At 38.3% G+C, this 24386-nt stretch overlaps 1 protein-coding gene across 4 annotated transcripts in view; it reads left to right on the forward strand.

The window, feature by feature from the left end:
- The window catches only part of LOC150075060 (TATA-binding protein-associated factor 172-like), a 934682-nt gene that overhangs the window by 794990 nt on the left and 115306 nt on the right, over nt 1–24386 (forward strand). For all 4 annotated transcript variants that reach the window (XM_090388242.1, XM_090388245.1, XM_090388243.1 and 1 more), the window contains exon 31: nt 23480–23621. In XM_090388242.1, coding sequence (XP_090244368.1) covers nt 23480–23621 — 142 coding nt within the window. The remainder of the gene's footprint in view (nt 1–23479; nt 23622–24386) is intronic.

Below are 24386 nucleotides of genomic sequence, written 5' to 3' on the forward strand. Positions count from 1 at the left end.
TCTCAGTTATTACAAAATCATCCAGCTCACTGCCAATGTTTACTTTACCTACATCATTCTCCTTCCTGTATAACTCCTCATGCGTGAATGTAGATGCAAAATACTCGTTTAGATTGTTAGCCACCTGAGCAGGATCCTCAACTGTTGAACCATCAATATCCAGTGGACCAATCTTATAAGGGCCTTATTGTTAGTAACTAACTTCATCAATCTGAATAGAAAATTTTCTCGTTTTTAGTTTGTCAATTAGTTGCTCTTCAATGTTAACTGACATCTCATCGATAATTTTTAAAATATTCGATATATGTACCAACTTTATTAGGATGTTTCCTTTTTAAGTGATCTAAAAGTCTTGATGGTTTCATAGCCTCATGTGAAAAAGGACTATTACACATAAGACACATGGGCTGTCTTGAGTCGAATGGACTTTCAATAAAACCATAAGCTAGAAATTCAACCAGATACTGTCGACACTTTTTCTTTTCAGCACTTGACATGATTGATGATGGGTTGAATAACTACAAAGAATTAAATAATAAAATATCTATTTTTATTTAACTCTCATAGCCTGTGTCGCTCACAAAAGCACTGTGGATCAAAAATAAACAACTTCCACAAGGAAACAATAAATCAATACTAATTGTGGCTTAGAAAGTAGAAACAATAGACTGAAACATTTCCTCATCCCATCCATGCCTCATATATTGACCAATGAAACAAAAGAATAAATAAATAAACCACGCCCACTATCTTCCTTTTATAAAAATTTCTCACTGGCTCCTAATACAATACAGTCCATTCCGGTTATTTGGGACACATCGGGACTAGTGCATTTTGGCCCGATTAAGCGGCTGCCCCAGTTACCCGAAGTTTCACGTAAATAGTTAAAAATACAATGTACCCCCTCCCCTTTACAATTAGTTCACTGTACAATCAAATCATGTTACGACGAACTCACCATAGTAAAGTACCTTTCGCTATACGATGTGTAGTAAGTGCCGGTCATTGTGATCACGTTTGTGAATTGAATTTTAATTCTATTAAACAGCAATTCTAATTAGAGAAAATATGAGGAATATTATCCACAGGCTGTAAAAGTAAAGATATATTAAGCACAAATTTACCCTTTATTACCTTACCAATTAAAAAATTAAATGATATGTGAAAATCGGAAGAATATACGTGATAATTGGAATAATTAATACATACTGTAATATGTACATACGAACTAGTTGACATTTCTGTTCACTGATATTTGTGGGTGGGGGTTAAAATTTAAAACAATATAAAGATAAACAATCAGTAACAAAGAACATGGCACACACAAATTGCAAGTAACACGATATGTGCAAGTGAGAACAGAGTGACGAGTTACAAAGCTTTAAAAATAGGAATGAAGAGAAGATTCTGAAAATTGATTTTTTTATATGATTGGAGATTCCATGGAAGTGTAAACACATTTCACCAAATTTTCTGAATTTTCTAATAACCCACAGAATTCCAGTTGTCGGTATTATTGCAAATTCAGTAAGATCGAGTTTACTGTCCGTTTATGATAGATTTCACTAACAGAAATGCCCAATAAACACGTGAGTGCTAATTGTTTTTATTGTTTTATGGTTGTGACCTCCAGAATTTCGACCGAACCATGTGGTACCGTCGGAGACAATCGTGGGGTAATTTCCAGTGCTGCGGTCTCCTGCCCCGATTGAACGGCATGCTGTCCCAATTAAGCAAAGTAAACCCTGGCTATTTTCTTGATTGGTTTCTGTTTTGTAAGATTTGCCCCAAATAAAAGGCTGCCCCGATTAACTGGTGGCCCAAATAACCGGAATCCACTGTATGTGGTAAAAATCAGTTGTCTCATGGGAAAAGAAATTCTATGAGAGAAATTAAATATTAAAGAATAAGATTTTGTTGGGTAGGGTTGAACTTTGGAGGGTCACAAACCATTGTAATACCCATGATTTTTTTGTCCCCTTAGGGACGATATTTCCCCCATTGAGAACCCCTGCTGTAGACCAACTTCAATCTTTCAGGCCCATTGCTCTTCTTTCTGTTACTGGAAAATTATTTGAAAGGTTAATTTATTATAGAATTAATTCTCCTCCTTTGGAAACCAATTATTCTTCAAAAAACCAGTTTAAATTTATTCCTGGTGTTTTCTCTGAAGATTCCGTAGGTTTCACTCTTAAAATTTTCTCAAGGAAACCCATTGTAAACATACTCTTGCTGTCTTCATTAACTTCAACCTTTCGACTCCCTTTTGTGGGAGAGCATCCTAAAAGGGTCTCCATCGATAAATTTTCTCTTAAATATTTTTCTCAATGATCTGTCTTTGTCTCCTTACAGTTTCATTGTCTCTTGTGCATGTCCATAAGGATCCATTCTTGGATCCCTGCTTTGCAATCATCCTTAATGATTGGTTAATCAAACAATTTCCAAATCATTTATCATTAGCATATGCTAATGATCTTGTTCTACTCTTTTTTAGCAATTCTAGACTTGCCTTCGAACAAAATGCTAATAATAATATTCTTAGTCAACTTCCATGATGATTTTAAAAGGCTCACTATCTCCTACTCGCCCCCTCCTCTTGTAAAACCTAACATCCGTTCCATTCCTTTGGTCACAACTTATAAATTCCTTGGATTACTAATTGACAACAGACTTACTTTTCTTCCCCACATCTCTTATCTCTCTGGCAAAGTTAAAAATTTTTCTTTCCAAGTAACTACAACTCGAAGGTAAAGTGGGATTAAATAATGAAACCATAAGAACTTTTTATTGTGGTGTCTCTCTTCCAATAGTTACTTATTATACTGCCAGAGCATGGTTCCAGCGAGCCCAACTCCTCACATACAATCCAAACTTGAATCTTTTCAGTGTATCTCTCTTCTCATAATTTTAAAAGCATGTGGAATGGTGTCAACCTTAGCTCTTCGTGTACTTTCTGGCTGTGTTCCCCTCCATCTATTTTTAGTCGACCAAGGCTTTCGTTACAACATTAGGAAAACGATTCCCTTAAATTTTGATGGCTTTGAAAGTGACACCTCTTCCTCTTCATAAGCTGAGAAATATCACTGCTACCAGTTTCTCCTTCAAAAAATGGCAATCTTGTTGCTCTCTCTCTCTCTCTCTCTCTCTAAAAGGCCTTTAGAGAGAGAGAGACTGGACTCAGTCACTTTTGGAAATGTACACTTACCTAGTAAAAGATAAATGAGGCTGTTAACATGCTCATCACTGTTCCATGTACTTATCATGAGGAAGAGATGGACTCAGGAAGACCATTCTCCCTGAAAAATAAATCAGATCATCCCTTTGGGCACAAACTGGGGACACCAATGTGGACACTAAACCTAAATAATGCCCAGTTTCCTTCAATGGAATTGTAGAGGATATTGCAGCAACCTTGACAACATTTGGGATATTCTTCTCCAGTAAAGAATAAGATCCAAAATGTTGCCTTCTGTCTTCAAGAAACTAACTTAACAGTATCTGTTACTACCTCACTTAAACATCACCTTGTCTACAGAAAAGGTAGAGTTTGTCATGTAATCAATTTGGCTCTGGAGGTGTTGCATTTGTAATCAACTCTGATGTTTCTTCCCAACCATTAATGCTACAAACAAAACTAGAAGCTGTGGCCACTCGAATATCCTTCTGTTTTGCTCTTATAATTGTCTCCTTATATCTTCTAGCCAAGACATCTCTTACAGTGGCCTTGGATGTCTTGTATCTCAGTTGCCTCCTGCATTATTGGGGATTTTAATGCACATCACCCTTTTTGGGGTGATGTACACTAAAATCCCCAATTTTAGAAAAGTTTCTTGAGAAGCTAAATCTGACACTACTGGATTACCCACTTATTTTCACCTGTCTTCCAGATCAAATTCAGCAATCGAACTCCTAATGTGCTCATCAGCTCTTTTTCTGCTTTTCCACTGATCTGTTCATGATAATCTTCTTGGATAGTGATCATTAGCAATAGTCTGCCATATAGAGTTAAATTTACCACCCTGCTCTCATCATACAGTCAAATGGAACTTTGCAAAAGCTGATTGGGAAAAATACAGATAGATAACAATTCTAGACAGAGCAGTTGTATCAAGTGTATCAATTAATGATGCCATAACTTTAACAAATTGAATATTGCAGGCCACCGAAATAGCAATACCAAGAATGCTCACACCATCAAATATGGCTAAAACCCTGGTCAAACAATGAATGCAACTAAGTCAAATGAGCCAAAAATAAAGCCTGGGATAACTTTCACAAAACCCTACTACTACTGCAAATCTAGTGCAGTTTAAGAAAGCAAAGCTAATGCCAGATGTATTCAGCGAGCAAGCAAAAAAAAAAAAAAAAAAAAAAACCAAAAAGCTTCAACAATTACTTCTTCTCTGTGTACCACTCCTAACGGAGGTTGGCAACCCCCACAGCAAATGTCTCTCTGTCTCTGGTAGCTCTGAACAGCTGCTCGGTGTTCAGTCCTGTCCAGTCCTTAATGTTATCAAGCCACAATGTATGCCTTGTCCCAGGCTTTCTTCATCCTTTCATCCTCCCATCAATAATTAGCCATGGAATTACATTTTTGTTGTTCCTCATCAGGTGTCCAAAATATGCTGTTTTTCTTTTCTTTATATCCTTCAACAATTCCTGGGTTTTTCCGATTCTCTGCAGGACATGCTCATTGATCACTCTTGCTGTCCATGGTATCTTTAGCATTCTTTTGTACATCCACATTTCAAATGCTTCTAGTTTTTTCAAGATGGTAGTTTTCAGTGTCCATGTCTCGGCACCATATAAAACTGACCAAGTGTAACATCTCATCATCCAGATTCTAGGGTGGAGATCCAGGTTTCCATTGCACAATGCAGGTCTTATTTTGAAAATACAGTCAGTCCTCGTATAACACGTGTTTACATTACACGAATTCGATCATACACAATTTATAAATAGGGGAACGATATCTTATATAACACGAACCGAATTCGCTTATGCACGATTCGCCTTTGTTTTTACAAGAAATGGCAGTGAAACGCAGAATCACCCCAACCGAAAGCAACACGATCTTATATAACACAAACCGAATTCGCTTATGCACGATTGCCTTTGTTTTTACAAGAAATGGCAGTCAAACGCAGAATCACCCCAACCGAAAGCAACACGATAGGAATGAAGAGAAGATTCTGAAAATGTATTTATGTTTTGTTTTTTTTATCAGTGAAGGGGAAACACATTTCACCATAATAACGTAAAAACCATCAGAATTCCAGCTATCAGTATAATCGCAAATGCAATTAGATCGAGTTTGCTACCAGTTTATAACAGATTCCACTAGCAGAAACGCAACTGGAAATTGTTTTTATTGTTTTATGGTAGTAACCCCCTAGAAATGTGCTTTAGTAAAATGTGAGGCGTTAATAGTGTATCGCTGCCTTTACAGTGTTGTTTTCAGTTGCTACAGCTTTGTTTATGTGTATCAAGCGTGCCTCGTTTTGTAACTTCACAAGACACTGAATCTGCAGTGTCTTGTGAAGACACTGCAGATTCAGAGAGAAAAAGAAAAGCAATATCAATAAACAGAGGCGGACTGGGTCAAAAATTCTTACCCTGGAAAATTTATAGTGGCCTAATACTATGGTTTATGGCCAAAATCACACCGACCTCCAGCCCACCGGGGTTTCCCCGGTAAGGCTTATGGCCAGTCCGCCTCTGTCGATAGAGAAAAAATATGAAGTTGTGAAATGCTTTAAGCGAAATGAAAGACCATGTGATATTGCACGTGCTACAGACCTAAATGAGGCAACCCCGAGAATTACAAATAATGCAAAGTAAATAAAAACAGCTTTCATAGCAGGAACAACTCAAAGTGTAATTAAAATCCATTAGATTAAGACACAAAGAATTGGAAGAGATGGAACGGCTGTCATCTGTTTGGATAGAAAATCAAACAAAAAAAAAGTTTTCTTACAATAGAAGCAAAAGCATTAGCAACATTTTATTACGTAATAGTCGTAATAATATACGTATTTTATTCGTAAAAAATACGTATTTTTTATTATTTATTATATAATAAAATATAATATAATAATAATAAATGTAAAAAATATATTATTTTTTATTACGTATTTTAATCGTTATAAAATACGTAAGTATTTTATTACGATTATTTATTGTGTTTGGTAATGTTTTGGTTACAAATGTTGAGTTCAATCTTGGGTGGTCAGCACCTAACCCCATTTTTCCCATAGGGCTTGTTGTTTATATTGCACGATTTTACATTGCACCGGGGTTTCTAGGAACACAACTATCATGCTATACGAGGACTGACTGTACTGCCTAGCCAGTTCAATCCTTGCTTTTATTTCTATATCTGGTTCGTTTTTGTCATTGATCCAACAGTGGTTTGTGTGATCAGTCAACATTAATCAGTGGGTTTCAACCAGGGTGCCCCAACAACATTCCAGGGGCGCCACGTAATTTGGGTTTAAGTTACTTAAACTTATTATTATTTTTAAAGTTATATGTTTATTTCATTATAAAATGGTGTACGTTATCTTATTAATTTTTGGTGATCTATAATTGATGTTTACTTAGTACCTCTATATAAAGAATAAAATTATTATATACTGTATATATATAGACAAGGTGATTCACTACCAGTGCGACAAACTTGCAGGAGGTGTAGGGGGCATAAAGACAAATCGGAATCACATAGCATTGCAGGGTCCGAAATGCCTTCGTCATGCGGTAGAGGACGTTGAACGGGAGGTCGCGTGAACAGCGATCCCGCTGGAAGTCAGCATTTGCAAACCGTTTCTGTTGAAGAAACCAAGTATCAAAAGTCCTCCAGAGTGGATAATCTGCAGGCTCCAATGATTGGACGCATTGCAGATGGTATGAAGTCATTTGGTTTGTTGACAGTATCCTCCATACAGTGGATTGGGAAATACCCAATCGTTGGCCTATCGCTCGAGTACTCATACTCGGATTGCCTTCTGCAAGACGTAGAACATTCTCCTCATTGTCTGGCATCCTCGTCGTTCGCTCTTGATTCATGGTACCTCTCGTGAGACAACCAGTCTCACGTAACCTTCGGTGCACACGTGCGAAAATCGTATGATGAGGAGCATGCCTGTGCAGGAAACGTTCCTGGTACAAGCGCAGAGCAGCGTGCCCATTACAGTCCGCAGCTCCATACGCGAGGTGCATGTTGGCCAGTTCAACGTTTGAATACTCGTCCGTCCTACTGCCTCGGTAACCGGTTCGCAAATGCTGACTTCCAGTGGGATCGCTGTTCACGTGACCTCCCATTCAACGTCCTCTACCACATGATGAAGGCATTTCGGACCCTGCAATGCTATGTGATTCCGATTCCCCTACACCTCCTGCAAGTTTGTTGCACTGGTAGTGAATCACCCTGTATAATTTGTATTACGAAATGTAATTTTTATAATTATATTATTGTAATAACTATCATATAACATATATAATCGGATCTAACAGGCAGAAAATTGAGTAGATTGAGTAGGGGTGCCGTTATTAAAAAAAAGATTGGAAACCACTGGCAGATATTTGATTTTGTCAACTCTCTCTATCAACCTTTTGTTTAACATGAGGGGAGATGTTGGCAATGTCCCATTAAGGACCATGAGCTTAGTCTTGTTGATATTAGTCCCGAGGCCCATTCCTTCACTCTCTTCACTCACACGATTTGAGGAGTATCTAAGTCCTGCATATTAGTTGTACAAAGTACAGTGTCATCTGCATAGCAAAGGTTGTTAATCACTCTACCATTCCTTCATTTCTGGCGCTTCCGTAGCCAGGTGGGCAGGAGCAGCAGTGCGTAGCACATGCTTCTTGATTAGACTGGGGTTTGAGCCCATGACCACCAAATACGGAAAATGCGGAAAGGTCAGACCACTGCATATCCCCAGAGCAATATGGCCCTAGTTGCTAATGCTCCTAAAAACCAAATAACAACAACCACCTTCATTTCTTTCATCTAATGCTCTCTTGAAGATGACGTCCGAGTAAATGTTAAACAGGAGGGGAGAAGAGTACACATCCTTGCCTCACTCCTCATTCAATGTTGATTACAAGGTCCACTAAAACACAAACCATCTGGAAAAATATTGGCAAATTGTATAATAAATATCCTTCACATCTATCCATTGTGAATGGGATTGGGGAATGACATTTCACTACCACCATAGCCAACATTCTTTTGAAAATATTTTGCTGAAATCTCTACCATATTCTCATACTTGCCACCTTTCCAGAAATCAAAATTCCTTTGTTGAAAAACAGACACACACAATTTTAACATTGATCTCCATCAACCATACAACTGTCCCATCACAATAATTGAACAACAGCTTGCTCTTGACAGTTAAAGACCTAGTACTGCTGGATCTGACGGATTTCACTACTCCATGTTAAAATCGAGTAAAAAATCACTTCATATCTTACTCCTCCTGTATAACCGAAATTTTACAGAAAATGCCTGGCAAAGAGCTCAGTGAATCCATGTCACTGTCAGCTTATTGCCATCACCAACCATATGGGCAATATAATGGAAACAAAATGGTAAACTATTGTCTCATCCTAGTCGCGGATGAAATACAATTTTATCAGCTCATCACAATGCAGATTTCATGCTGGTAGATCAATTCTGAACCTTTTGATTCAAACAGAAACCCAGATTTGTAATGCATTCATAAGAAAGGAACATTTAACTACAGTTTTTAGATATAGAGAAAGTTTTGACGCTGCTCCACTTATGGAATTCTGCACAATATATATGTTACCGGCAAAGTGTGAAAAGCAGGCATTCTATACAATTTGTTATATTTTTAGGTAAAGTATGAAATGTCTGTTTTATTTTAATATTTTACATACTTTCCCTAGGCATTATATAGAATGACAAATACTCTTTCGGCAAAGTATGAAAAAGGCTTTTATTGAAAAGATGCATGTGAAAATGCAAGTTTCTGCACGTATGGGCACCACTGGTTTCCTTCAAACAGATGCAGCAGGTATCAGAACCAATAGCCTCTTCGGTAGACATGTATTCACCACCACTTTCGTTTCTTCCGTCGTTGACTACAGTCTTGTCCATGTTTTGTGCAATAGACTTTCTCTTGGATAGGGTGATCTGTTTCTTCTTGTATTGTTTGAACATTTTCCATAATTTTTTCCAGTTGCTCCTCAGTCTGTATGTCTTGTAAAACATCTTGGGGTAAGGAAGACGTTGTGAGACCCACTTTAGCTTTGCAGCCAAAGAGAGCTTCATATGGTGTTCTCTTAATCCCAGAATGAAATGCCCTGTTCTTCATAAGTTGCACGAAACGTATTCCCTCACTCCATCGGTCAGTTTTTTCATCACGCATCCACGTACACAGCATATTTTCAATGTCCTGATTAGCTCTTTCGACACTTCCTTGGCTTTGTGAGTGGCGAGACTTGCCATTGTGTGTGTGACAGACAATGGTTTTTACCAACTTGGAACTGCTGGAGGAATTTTAAACCAACTCTATGCCAGATCACAATTCACTTTATGTCCCAAGGACTTACTGAGAGTTTGAGACGTTCCTGACACCAAAATAGCTCTCCAGTCAGCAGCTTCCACTCAGTCCACAGGTAGTGGCCAAGGGTTCATGAGGTGTACTTGCAAGACAAAGTGCCGCAGTATGAAGTGCTTCTGTATGAAAAAGGCAGTTAAGTGCAATTCAAAATGCCATTCCAGTCTACCTTGTAGCAACAAGTAGTTCAGCACTGGTCTTTTTCTCTTTCTGTAGAAAATCCCGTATCTTGCATTTTCACATGCATCTTTTCAATAAAAGCCTTTTTCATACTTTGCCGAAATAGTATTTGTCATTCTATATAATGCCTAGGTATTCTATACAATGCCTAAGGAAAGTATGTAAAATATTAAAATAAAACAGACATTTCATACTTTGCCTAAAAACGTAAAGCTTTTTTTTTTTTTTTTTTATGTGAACCCCAAACACGAGAGGTATTAGAACCTATAGTACTTAGTACCGTGCTTGGGTTGGAGGTTGAGAAGACGAAAGAAGATATTTGTTGACATTGGACTTAAACTTCTGTAGATTGTAATTTTCAGGAAATATGTATGAAGGAAGGTTGTTCCAGATAACGGCAGTTGAATGAATAAAGGAGGAAGATGAAAAGTTGGTTCTGTGGGTTTGAAGTTGGACAGTAAATGGATGTTGGCTGGTGGCGGCACGTGTTCGGACTGTTTTGAAAGAGAGAGCGGGAATTATAGAAGCCAATTCAGAAGAACAGTGCCCATGGAAATATCTGTAGAAGAGGCATGCAGCAGAAACAGTACGTCTATGAGAAAGCGAGTGGAGAGACTGTTAGAGATGAATCATTAATTAACCTAACTGCCCTCTTCTGAATGGAATCAAGAAGCCTGAGAGAGGTTTTGGGGGCACCACCCCAGATGTGGGAACAATATTCCATGGCAGGGTGGATTTGCGTTTTATACAGAGTGACCAGCTGTTTGGAAGAAAAGTAACGCCGAGAGCGAAAGAGAAAACCAAGTTTTTTAGATGCAGAGGAAGCAATATTTGTAATGTGCTTGTGCCAAGAGAGATTGGAAGTCAGGGTAATCCCCAAAAGAGAGATATCCTTTTGCCTAGAAATTGGAGTGTCACTAAAGATAAGCATAGGAGCAGAAGAATCCTTTTTGCGAGATATAAGACAAGACTGAGTTTTAGAAGGGTTGAAATCAACTAAGTTGTCTTTGCCCCACTGGAGAATTACCTGAAGATCGGCATTTAAGGAATTGGTAGCAGATTTTCGAGAAGTTGAAGCTGATTGAGCAGGGCTAGGTTTCTCAAAATGGAAAGTTGAATGCAATGTGCTATCATCGGCAAAACTATGGATAGGATTTCCAGTCAATGGAAGAAGGTCATTGATATACAAGAGGAAAAGAGTGGGGGAAAGAACTGAACCTTGGGGGACACCGGCATTAGTGGAGAAGTTAGAAGACAGAGAGCCATCTACCATCACCCTCAGTGAGCGATCAGAGAGAAAACTGGATAACCAATTACTAAAAACAGTTGGCAAACCATAAGATGGAAGCTTGTTTAGAAGACCTTTATGCCAAACACGATTGAAAGCCTTTGAGATGTCAAGAGCAACTACTTGTGTTTCACCGAACCTTTCCATTGAAGTAGTCCATAAATGGGTAACATAAGCCAGAATATCACCAGTGGATCGACACTGACGGAATCAATACTGGCGATCGTTGATCAGACGGAAGGTTTCTAGGTAGTTTAAGAGTTGGCGGTTAATTGATTTCTCCATTACTTTAGAAAGAGTAGAAGTAATTGCAATAGGACGATAATTGGATGGGAGGGATTTGTCACCCTTTTTAGGAACTGGCTGGATATGAGCAAATTTCCAAGCAGAAGGAAAAACACCTTTGGAAAAAGAAAGTGAAAAAAGGCGGCAAAGAATAGGAGTAAGTTCAGGAGCACAGATTTTGAGAACAAGTGGAGAAATACCATCAGGACCTGGAGCTTTCTTAGCATCAAGATTCATCAAAATCCTTCTGATATCCTTTTGACGGAAGACCACAGGAGGCATTGAATGGACCGTGTTGGGAATGGTGGGAGGTGTTTTACCAAGTTCATTAATACATGAGCTGGAAGAAAAATGGGATGCTAGCAGGTCAGCTTTATCCTTGGCTGAAGTGACAACAGAACCATCTGGTTTGGACAGAGGTGGAAGCAGAGATGGGCAAAAGTTGCTGCCAATAGCTTTGGCAAGAGACTAGAATGCTCGGCTACCATTAGGGCAAGAAGCAAGTTTTCTACTCTTAGCCTGTTCAAACTCTAGTTTGGACTGATTAATAACTGCTTTACAATTGTTGCGAGCTTTGGTGTAGGCAGAAAATGAAACTGAAGAATTAGAAACAAGCCAATTACGATATGCAACATTCTTCTCTTGAACAGCCTTAGCACATTTATTGGAAAACCAAGGTTTAGATAAAGGACGAGATTTTAAAGTGGAGTGTGGGATAAAGGATTCCATTCCTGCAAGAATAATTTCACTGACACGATCTGAGCAAACGTTGACATCAGGAGTTTTGAAACAGTAATCCGACCAAGGAAAAGAAGAAAAGAAGTCTCGCAGGTCATCCCATTTTGCATTCTTGTAATGCCAAACAACACGAGGTTGGGAATAGCCATGAGATAAAGGTTCCATTGGAGAAGAGACAATCACCAAGTTGTGATCTGAAGTGCCTAAAGGACCTCTCACTTCGACCGTGTACTTAGAAGGGTTGTTTGTGAGAAAAAGATCAAGCGTATTGGCTGTATGATTCGGATTGTCCGGTATTCTTGTAGGTAAATGAACAATCTGTGCTAGGTCATTAGTAATTGCAAAAGCCTCAGCATCTCGACCTGCTGGGTCGGTGTGACTAGAAAACGGAAGCCAGCTGGAGTTGTGAACATTAAAATCACCAAGGAAAATTACCTCACTGTTAGGAAAGTTGGACTGGAGAAAGTCAAGTTGCAACGAGAGGAAGTCAAAGAGCTCCAAGTGATTAGTGGAGTTGGGAGAACGGTAGAGACAACAGATGAATTTGACACAATGAGGTAGAGAGATTTTAAGCCAGAGAAGATCAAAGAGAGGAGATTCCAAATTGCCAAGTCTCTGACAGGGAATATCAGAACGGAAATATGCACAAGTACCACCTTTGAGGCGAAAGGAATCATACAGCGAATAATTTGGGCATCTGAGATGAGCAGTAGTTGAATCAACCGATAACTGAGATTCTGTCAGAAAAAGTACATGGGGTTTGGCAGACTGCAAGTGGAAATGGACATCGTTGAGATTAGAATTGAGACCACGTATATTTGTGAAATGAATTAGGAAATCCTTGGGAGGTTTAGATCTTTTCGCAGATAAGCTTGTTCTATTAGTTTGACAATTCATGGTGTATTCAATAGTAAGAAAAAGTGGGTGGGACATGCTGTATGAAGTAATGAAATTTTTGGATATGGCGTACAGGCGGTAAGAATATACCCAGATCCTTGACATAACGTGGCCTCGACAATGCTCCCCGCATACACACTACTCGGACTCCCTCCAGTCACTGTCTGGCAGAGTAGAGGTAGCAAGATTATACACTAGCTGATCCGGAAGCCTCCTAGAGAGTTACCAATAGGTTCGGTCCGGTGTACTAACTAGCGGCCGGCCTGCGAAAACCGTTTTAGAGCTGTACCCTCGAAATGTAAGGAATATTGGATCTCGCCACGACGTTCATCATAACCTCAAAAGTCATCAATCATACTGCATGATGGAAGAGATAGGGAAGGGTTGACCGGAACTTAGCTCTAGAGACTAAACATGGGTTCCACCACTTCAAGCCTCCAATAAGCAAAGTGGTGGTATTTCACCGGTTGATGAGAGTCATCTACCATCTAGTACTGCCTGGTAACATAGAGGGGCGGCATTCCTCCGTGTGGTGTGGGCGCCACACCTCGACCCCTGCTTACGTTGGTTCACACCTGGGTGGTCACCCACCATGTGCTTGTGCATGGAGGTTATACCCAGGATTACTAAAAGTCCCACCATCGTGAAGGTGCAAGCAGAGGATTTGGCTGTCACAGACCGTCCGGACCTCGCCGAAATTGGGTCCACTTGACTTGAGTGTCACCCGAATATCAGTTCCATCAGCGTTTTAGACTCCCAGGTAGCAAGTACAGCTTGTCTGGCATATCTGAGAGAATGTCTGTGACAACCTCAAGGACCAAATTCAATCCATTCTTTCTTATAACTTTATCCAAGAAAAAAGTGTACCGTAGGGCTCAGTTTTAAATACCAACTACTTTTTTTATGCTTTATATAGCATATCTTGCCACTCTCAGAACATGAGGATGATTGAGAGATAACCTCAAGATACCATTAACAGAATTACAACTTTGGCTGCAGATAATGACTTTCACATATCCTCCAAAAAAAAATTTTATTCATTTCTGTAGAAGCCATAATCTCCATCCTAGCCCAATTCTAAAGCTGGGCAACCACGTCATATCTGTTATGCCTACTGTCCGATTTTTTGGCTTAACTTTAAATAATAACCCTTTTTTTTTTGTTCTTTTTTTTTTTGTTTGTTTTACCATATCAAACAGTTTAAAACTACCTGATTTAAGAAATTAAATTAAGAATATTAATAGCTACGTCACTGGGTGCTGACCACCCTACACTTCTTTACTTATATTGTGCAATAGTAAGATCACAGCTGGATTATGCATCTCTAGTTTATTGCTCTGCTAAACCCAGCACCTTGAGGTTGTTAGACCCTATTTATCACAGTGGCCTATGCATTGCTCTTGTAGCCTACCACACAAGGGTTATTTTAAGAAAAATAAGAATCTCAAGATATATTTTTTTATTTTTGCATGCACTTTTGTCCTTTTTCATACATTGTCATTTATACAGGGTGTTTCAGTTAAACGTTTCAGAACTTCTAAGAGGGGTAGGGTACATCCTGACAACTCGAAATCATATAGCAATGTGGGGTCGGAAATGCTTTCCTGAAGCCGTATTGTACACAGAAGTCGTCGTGCGACGTCGTGCAGCACAGATTCGATTTTCGGTCAATGTATGGGCCGGTGGGAGATCACCTCATCGGACCTTACCTGTTACCGTGTCGTCTAACCGGACCTATCTACTTGATCTTTCTGCAGCAAGTATTGCCACAACTTTTGAGAGATGAACAGATTTCTGCATCGACGCAACAGACAATGTGGTTCCAACACGATGGAGCCCCTGCCCATTATAGCGGAGATGTTCGTAACTACCTGGATGTCACATTTGGTCAACAGTGGATCGGACGTGGTGGTCCCGTGCGTTGGCCTGCTCGGTCACCCGACCTATCATGTCTTGATTTTTATTTCTGGGGTCATAAGAAATCGCTAGTTTATGACACCCCTGTTGACAATGCTGAGGAGCTGGTTGCAAGAATCGCAGTAGCTGCCGAAGAAATTCGCCTGGAGTATTCCAGAATGTTCGGATGTCCATACGTCGGAGATGTGAGGCGTGCATTGTAGCCCGTGGAAGAAACTTCGAACACTTACTTTAATCCATGTACCTTTTGCTTCTTTTCATGTATTATTAAAACGATTTCTCACTTACGGTCTCTTTTCTTTATGGTGCTTCTGTGTACAACACCGCTTCAGGAAAGCATTTCCGACCCCACATTGCTATATGATTTCGAGTTGTCAGGATGTACCCTACCCCTCTTAGAAGTTCTGAAACGTTTAACTGAAACACCCTGTATATATATATATATATATATATATATATATATATATATTAGAATTGCATATTTGGATTTAAAGCTGCGCAATAAAACAACCCTGGCTTACTGCACATATCCTATCTAATGCCTTTACACTGGAGCTTATGATCCTCCACTCTCTGCATGACAACAAATTTTACTACTAAATTATGCAATCAAAATCAAAAGGGTATCCCATACATCCATCTTGGAGGTATCTATTTACTACAGGTGGGGCACCTTGGGGAGCCCCATCTGTAGTAAATAGACACCTTGAGACTCCTTGAATGCCATTTATCTATCAATGAATCAACCAACTGTCATATGTCTTCACTCATTACTTGATAATTGGCAGATGGATCTTTTCAAAATAGCCTTTCTCTTCCCCAGCATGCGATCTGTCCCTTCAAGAATTGGGGGAAACTGCTCTTTCTCAACTGAATATAAAATAGCTTCATAAATCACTAATTGCAAAATATAAATCTTATACTCAGATGTATACAGATGGCTCCATAATCTGTAGTCAGTTACCTTTAGATTGTAGTATCTTTACTGCTGAACTGCATGCAGTACAAATGGGCTTGGAATCTATAAAATTGTCCCAGTTTACTCATAATGTCATATTCACTGACACTCTCTCAGTACCATTCTGACATTACAGAAACAAAGGAACTACCTAATTGATCATATTCAGAAGGTGCTGATTGATCTAACTAAAAAGAAGTAAGTAGTAAAATTTTGTTGAGTCCTTAATCATGTTGACATAGCTGCAATGAGAATACTGTACCATGCAGCGAACCAGTGGCTATCCAGTTTCCATTTGAACTCTAAAGAAGTCATTCTTGGAAGACTAAGAATAGGTCATACTCACCTTACTCACTTTTATCTTATTTCTGTCTCAGATCCACCTTTCTGTCTATACTTTCATACTAAGCTCACAATCTGGCATATCATAATTGGCAGGCCTCTCAATAATAGAGTATGACAGACCACATTCTTATCAAGGCCTGCAGCCCAAAATACACCTGATATCAAAACAGTTTTCACTTTCCTGAAAAAATATTCAATGCGATGACTGAATTCGATGCTAAATTTTATATGATGCACATATCTGACTTTTAATGGTACTTTGTATTTTCTACCGTAATTTGGCACATAATGGCCTTTAACTGCCATTGCTGTAAACCTCCAGTAATAATAGCAACAACCCCTGGGTTCAATGCTCATCCTGTTGTTGTTTTCTGTATTTATTAATGATAATGATGATGATGGCTATCAGGCTTAATGTCCAGTTTGTATATAATATGAAAGTTGGCAGGGTAGATACTGCACAGTTGCAGCCTGATCTTTCTGCAATAATGAAAACTATTGCAGCAAGATCTGGACAAATTAGGCAAATGGGCTAAGAAGTGGCAGTCTGGGCATTTGATCTGTTATAGAGGAGCTGGAGTTTAAGGTTTTTGATAGATTTTCTTCGTCCCCCCATGTGTCCATGGAAACAATATATCGACAATACATTTGCCATTGTACGGAGGGGAAGAAAGGACAAGGATCTCAGCTTTCTTAATGGCTTCTCTGCTTTTATTCAGTTTATCTCGGAGGTGGAAATAGACGATACCCTCCCTTTCCTTGATGTGTTGGGTTATAGAGATAGCCCCAGAGTAAAAATGAGAGTATACAGAAAACTATGTGCCGGGGACAATATACGCATTATAACACGGCAATCATAAGAACAGTATTTCTTATGATTAGGGCCTTGTTGGATAGGGCTGGGTCCCACTGTAGCTCCTCTGAGGATAGAAAGGAAGAGATTAAATGTTTCACAGTAGATCTCCAAAAATGTGGGTACCCCCAGATCTTGTACAAATATATTCAGGAAGTGGAACATGAAGAGAGGTGTTCTCACCATCATTACTGCATACATTCCCTACTAGCTGGACTTAACAGAGTGGATCTCCTGAATATTACATACCTGTCAGACATGCTGTGTGCAGCTGCCAAAGCGAAGATTTGAGTCTGGTTACGAGAGTAGCCTGTGCAGACGAAGCTCTTTGAAGCTCTTGGAACAGAGAAGTTTTTCCTGATTTATTTTCTGATTTATTAGCTTAAATTTTCATATTAATTTATTTCTAGAGTAGCTTTATATTCCTAGATAAGATACTTAGTTTAAAGTTTAACTTAGACAGAGATTTTGTAGGTATTGCTTAGTATCAGTAACGGTATCAAATCCACGTGTTAAGTACCATTCGTGAATTCCCGCCATTTTTACACGATAGCATAACCTTAGTGTAGTACAGTGCATAATATAATATTGTCAATTAATCAATAAATCTATTAATCTTGATAAACTTTATTGTCAATTAAATTGTACTTTTAACTCTATATATATATATATAACGACTTAATCGTAACAAATAATTAATACATATAACTGTTTTGGGATATAACTTAAGGATTTAAATTTGTTTTGAAATTTTATTGAATTAAATCGGAATCATGACTCGGACCAGAGCAGCAAAGCAAAAGGCTCAAGCTAATGGGAGTGCTGTGGTTCAGGGGAGAACTGAGGGGGGCAACACAGTCTTTTAAAATGCACTGTTTGCGTGATGTTTGCGGAGCAGTCGGGTACGGGACATGATACTGCCAAGGGGGATGTCTTTGTGTGTGCACGATGTAATGAGTGCAAGGAAATCAGGCGACAACTCAGCGTTGTTATGGGCCTTTACGAGAGCTTGAAGGACAGGGTGGATGCCCTCGAAGGAAATAAATTGAGGGCCCATCAAGCTCTCAGCCGCCCACATCAACGCCAGAGCTTGCACTTGGTCATCAGGCAACACAGAGGCAGCCCCCTAGGCAGAATGCGCTGGTCCCACAGGAAGTAGTAGTTGTTGGTGACTCTATTGTCAGGGAAGCGGGGAACATGCTTTACAAAAAGGATAGGTGGAATAGGACCAGGGTGTGTCTGCCAGGGGCAAAGGTTGATGACGTTGTAGAGCGGATATCATCTTTTAAGGGCACAAAAGGTGATATAGTTGTACACGTTGGCACTAATGATATTAAGAGTAGGAGACCGGCGGAATTACTTAGCAAGTACAGGTCACTGTTGAAAAAAAGCCGTGAATTAGGGTTGAATTTGAAAGTGTCTGCAATTCTGCCCAGACACGATAGGAGGGAGTATATGATGAGAGCCTTGTCGATCAATTCGGCCCTGGAGGGATTGTGCAAGGCTCAAGGGGTAAAATTTTTTTCACCCTGGACTGTACTTGTTAACAGGAGAGATTGCTTCTACAGGGATGGGATACACTTAAATAGAAAGGATGCAAGAATTTTTGCTGATGCTATCGAGGCAGAGTTAGGTGGGTCGGAAAACTGCTAGTTGGGGGGGATACAAGGACTAATAGATTAACAGTAGCCACTGGCAGAGGTGGAAGTGATTCTTGCACTGCTTCTATTGAAATGAGCAGAAGCCTGAAAAACAAGATGCAGGATATTTCAGAGACTGCTGGGAGTCATTGCGGTACAAGTAAACACATGGGTTGTGTTAGGGTAGCCAAGAATAGAAAGAGGTGCATGTATACCTGCGTGTACGCCAATGCTAGGAGTTTGGTAGATAAATTTGATGAATTTGAGGTATTGCTCAAAACATCAAAGGCAGATATTGTTGGGATATCAGAGACGTGGTGTCACACAGATATAAGGAATGCAGAACTGGAATTTGGGGAATACAATGTGTATAGAAAGGATAGACAGGACAGGAGGGGAGGAGGGGTTATGCTATTAGTTAAGAAACACATAAAGTCCAAGGAAGTGAAGCCAGTCGACATCGATGGACAGGTCAGTGTCGAGTCAGTTTGGTGTGACATAAGCATAGGGAAATCAAAATTGAGAGTAGGAGTGTGCTATAGGCCTAATGACTCTGATGAGTATAATAAGATATTGTACAGGGAAATAGAGTGGGCCAGTAAATCAGAGAGTCTTATAATGGGGATTTTAATTTCCCAGATATTGACTGGAATTTGTGGGTTGGTCACTCGCACACTAGCAAGGCTTTTGTGGATTTATTGGATGATTGTTTTCTACATCAGCATGTTCGTGAGGCAACAAGAGGGAGCAATACTCTTGATCTGATTATCAGTAGTGATTAAGAATCTGCAGATAAATGAACCACTAGGTGGCAGTGATCACAGTGTGTTGAAGTGGGATTTACTCAAGGAGGTAACTACCATCAGAGGTAAAGGGAAGGGTTTTTGTTTTCGTAAAGGCGACTATGATGGTCTGAGACAGTATTTAAATTCTATACAGTGGGACCAACTGATGATGTTACCAACAGCAAACTCAAAATGGGAAGCATTCAAGGAACTAATCTTGGAGGCTACCAGGCTTTACATACCAACTAAGAAATATTGTTCAAGGTTTAGGCCTAAATGGTTGTCAGATGAACTAATGAGACATGTGGCAGAGAAGAAAAATGCATGGGATACATACAAATTAATGGGTGACATGGAAGCCTATGATAGATATAAGTTGGTCTGTAACCAAGTCACAAAGGAGATTAGGCAGGTAAAGGCAGACTACGAAAAATCCTTGGCAAAGGATGCAAAGAAAAACAGAAAAGAGTTCTTTACCTATTTAAACTCAAGAAGGAAAGGGATGAATCAGATTGGTCCACAGTATATTGATGGTTCAACAGTTGAGGATCCTGCTTAGGTGGCTAACAATCTAAACGAGTATTTTGCATCTACATTCATGCATGAGGAGTTATTCAGGAAGGAGAATGATGTAGGTAAAGTAAACATTGGCAGTGAGCTGGATGATTTTGTAATAACTGAGAGGAAAGTGGAGGAGAGATTGAGGATAAACATAAAAAAGGCACCTGGGGTGGATGGGATCTATCCAGTTATATTAAAGGAGGTAAGCAAACCCCTAGCCATAATTATGAGAGCTTCTTTGGACTCAGGGGAGGTACCCATAGACTGGAGATGTGCAAATGTAACCCCAATTCACAAAGGAGGATCAAAGGCTGACACAAGTAATTATAGACCTGTTAGTTTAACTTCTGCTCCAGGTAAATTAATGGAGGCACTGGTTAAAGAAGCACTGCAGGATCATCTAGAAAAGAATTCATTTATAGCTCAGACGCAGCATGGTTTTGTTAAGAGCAGGTCTTGCCTGACCAATTTGATTGGATACTATGATGTAGTCACAAGAGAACTGGATGCAGGGAATAACTTTGATATTATATATTTGGATCTTAGAAAGGCTTTTGATACTGTTGCACATGGAAGACTGCTGCACAAATTGGAGCAGTGCGGCATTGGAGGCAAATTGCTGCTATGGATAAGGGGATGGTTGAGTGGCAGAAGACAGAGAGTGGTAATCAATGGACACTGCTCAACGTGGACTAATGTTATTAGTGGAGTTCCTCAGGGTTCAGTATTGGGTCCGTTGTTGTTTTCGGTGTTTATGAATGATATTGATGATGGGATATCAAGTTTAATGTTCAGATTTGCAGATGATACAAAGGTTGGCAGGGTTGTTAAGGACACCACTGACGCTATGCTGCTGCAACAGGATCTGGAAAGGTTGAACAGATGGGCTGAGAGGTGGCAAATGAAGTTTAACATTGACAAATGTAAAGTACTACATATGGGAAACAGTAACCCCCAGAGCAACATATCAACTCTGCGGTACTACACTGACAGTGGTGGAGAATGAAAAGGATCTGGGGGTAATTGTGCAGGCAGATATGAAGTTCTCTGAGCAGTGCAGACGAGCTGCAAGAGTAGCTCATGGTGTAACCCAACACTTGATTCCAGACCTGTACTGTATACAGGTCTGGAATCCTCATTTCAAGAAGGATGTAGAGCTGCTGGAACGGGTACAGAGAAGGGCAACAAGATTAGTGAATGGAACAAAGGGTTGCTCTTACGAAGAAAGGCTTAAGTTTTGCAAATTACAGAGTCTGGAGACTAGGCACCGGCGAGGTGATCTGATAGAGGTGTATAAGACTTTGAATGGTTTGAGCATGCTCAGTGCCAATGGGATTCTTCATCTTGCTCAGAATAATCAGCTCAGAGGGCATAAATTCAAATTGAGGAAGGACGGATGTCGGATAGATGTGCGGAAATTTGCCTTTGGCCAGCGGGTGGTTGGTTGGTGGAACCGACTTCCATTACTTGTTGTTGAAGTTGATAGCCTAAACAAATTTAAGGCTCAACTGGACAAGTATTTCGAGCGAACGGAGGGGTGAAATGGGAGTGGTGTATTTTTTTTTTTTTTTTTTTTTAATTTTTTTTTGGCTGATGCTGAATAAGCTTGCTTTCTTGCATCATATGCCTCTACTAATGCTAATGCTAATTGCATACAGTTATGTCAAAGGTAAAAGATCCAGTACCTATTGAGGGTACAAGTGGGGTCATATATGAGATAAAATGCCTGGACTGTGGGGAGTGCTATGTTGGTGATACAAAAGTGAAAACTGGAAAGTTACCATACTAAAGGGTGTTTTTTTGGCATGCATGATGATATTCCATGTATGACAAGAACTTTTCCAATTACAAAATAATTAAAGATGAGGTGGAAAAGTGAATATCATGCTGAAGAAATACTAAAATTTATACTGACATTATTCAAATATATATTTAAGTTTATATGTTTTACTCTTGTACCAAGTGCCCTAGCTAGATAATTAAATGCAACTTAAATAAATACAAGTATAAACTCCCATTATAATGCCTCATCTCCTATGTATTTTTTAATGGTCACAGTATCCCATTTAAATTCTTTTCCACATTTAAGGAATAAATATGGATATAAACCTCCTTCCTCTTGATTTGTAGGTAGGCCACTCTTTAAAATTCAATGTATGGCTATTCATCATTCCTTGAGGACAAATTTCATAAAAGCTGTGAGGGAAGAAAGAAAATGCAGGCACTTAGCTTTTTTTTTTTTTTTTTTTTTTTTTAATTCAGTGTTATTCATCCACTTTCCTTGCTGGTGCAGCAATTAGTGTCTTTTGTAAATTTCAATTCATTTCAATAATTAAAGCATTATTGAAATTAAAATGATAAACATGATAAATGTAGCAGTAATAAATTTAATTTAATACTATATTTATCATGCTTATCACTTTAATTTAATGAAATCTTTTTAAAAATTTTCATTCTTTTAAACAAAAAACAGGTGGAAGGTGCTGCGAAAAGCAAGCATAGTAAAAGTGTGCAGCTTTTCAACTTAGGTATAAATCATTGCTTCATAACCATTGCAAAAAAAAAAAAAATGTGATTTACCAAAATATTGATTAAAAATGAAAAGTGGCCTCCACACAAAGAGTTCAGCTTTTAGTATTTTTCCAGTTATAATGCTTTTTTATAAAATTTTTTTGGGATGAGCCCATTCAAAAGCGTTATACTGAGAGTTTACTATATATCTTAATTAGATAGTATGAATCAGAGCTGTAATACTCAATATGTTCTATGTTGATAAAAACTTAGTAAAATAATAAGAGGAGTTTACCTCAATATAGTATGTAGAACATTTCCGTATGATACCCTCCAGAAATTAAAATGAAAAATTCAACAACTTACCGGTATATTAGGAACTGGTACTGAGGAAGGAAAATCGTTTTGAATATTTTCGTTAGATTCTTTTAATTGGGTTAATTTGATTTTTAATTGTTTTAAATTGATTTTGAATTGTGTTAAATTGATTATTTAATTATATATATATTTTACTCTAATTTACCAGTAAGTTGTCGATTTTTTCGTTTTTTCCGTTTTAATATCTGGAGGGTATCATACGGAAGTGTTCTACGTACTATATTGAGGTAAACTCCTCTTATTATTTTACTATATATCTTAATGAAAATGACATGGAAAGCATTTTGAATTCAGCTCTGTTTAGTAGTATGCAAGCCATTGCTATAATTTGTGTATACAAAATTTTTACATTAATTACTAAGGATTAAAATTTAGGTTACAACATTACAATGCAAAAGATTTGCTTCTAACATGCAATTTATCAGTTCATATGCAAATAATTTCTGAATTGCAGAAAGTTTTTAATGCTGTTATTATCTGTTACTTATTTTTATTTAAAATAAATATTTCAAGCCATTCTAAAGATTTGTTTTTAAATATTTAATCATTATAGATTACGAAGCAGAGCAAAGAAACATAATTTGATAATTGCTTCTTACGACATTGTGCGCAATGATATAGATTTCTTTGGTTCTGTTCACTGGAACTATTGCATTTTAGATGAAGGTCATATAATCAAAAATGGAAAAACTAAGGCAAGTGCTATTAAATTCATATAAAATAATGATATAGAAGTTTTCAACGCATTTGAGTATTGAACTTATTTAAAACGAATGTGCTAAATTAGTAGTGTTATGTACAAGGTGTGATCAAAAAATGTGTATGTAAATATATGTTTTCCAAGGTCATTTGATATATGATGCAAATAATGCATTTATTAGCATACAAATTCTTTTCAAATATTCAGTACTTGCTGTCGCTTCTTTGTTCATTCAACTAATCTAATGTTAACAGTTTTAATAGGTGGCCATGTGAAAATAGCATTGAAGATTAAAGGAGGTTTGTTGCTTGTCAATAACGTTGTCCAATTTGGGTTTAAAAAAAAAAAAGCTATAAATAAATAGATATGAACAGTATTACTGGACTTAAGTATAAAGCTTTTGTTTTTCAAGTTTTTTTTTTTTTTATTTTATTCAGCAAACTTTTTTTTATTCCGCTACACATTCAGCAAACTTAAAAATAAAAGGTTAATGAAGTAGTGTACATGTGCATGACTGAGAAAATAGAGTTAACTGAGAAAAGACTGAATACATCTGGATTACAGGGCGATTCAAAAAGAATGATACACTTTCATATATTTATTGCAAAGTCACCAACAATCTTACAATCTTGTAATATGTACCAATTGTTAGAAAAACTCTCAATTCATTCAAATTGATAGAGGAATTTAAGAGTTTCCCTCTTTTGCCACTGGAAAAGGCATTCTGTATCCTGCATTTTGTTAGATGAACTGTGTGGCA

Source organism: Mastigoproctus giganteus, chromosome 14, assembly GCF_048544385.1.
Source record: "Mastigoproctus giganteus isolate SK-2022 chromosome 14, ASM4854438v1, whole genome shotgun sequence".
Classification (NCBI taxonomy): Eukaryota; Metazoa; Arthropoda; class Arachnida; order Uropygi; family Thelyphonidae; genus Mastigoproctus; species Mastigoproctus giganteus.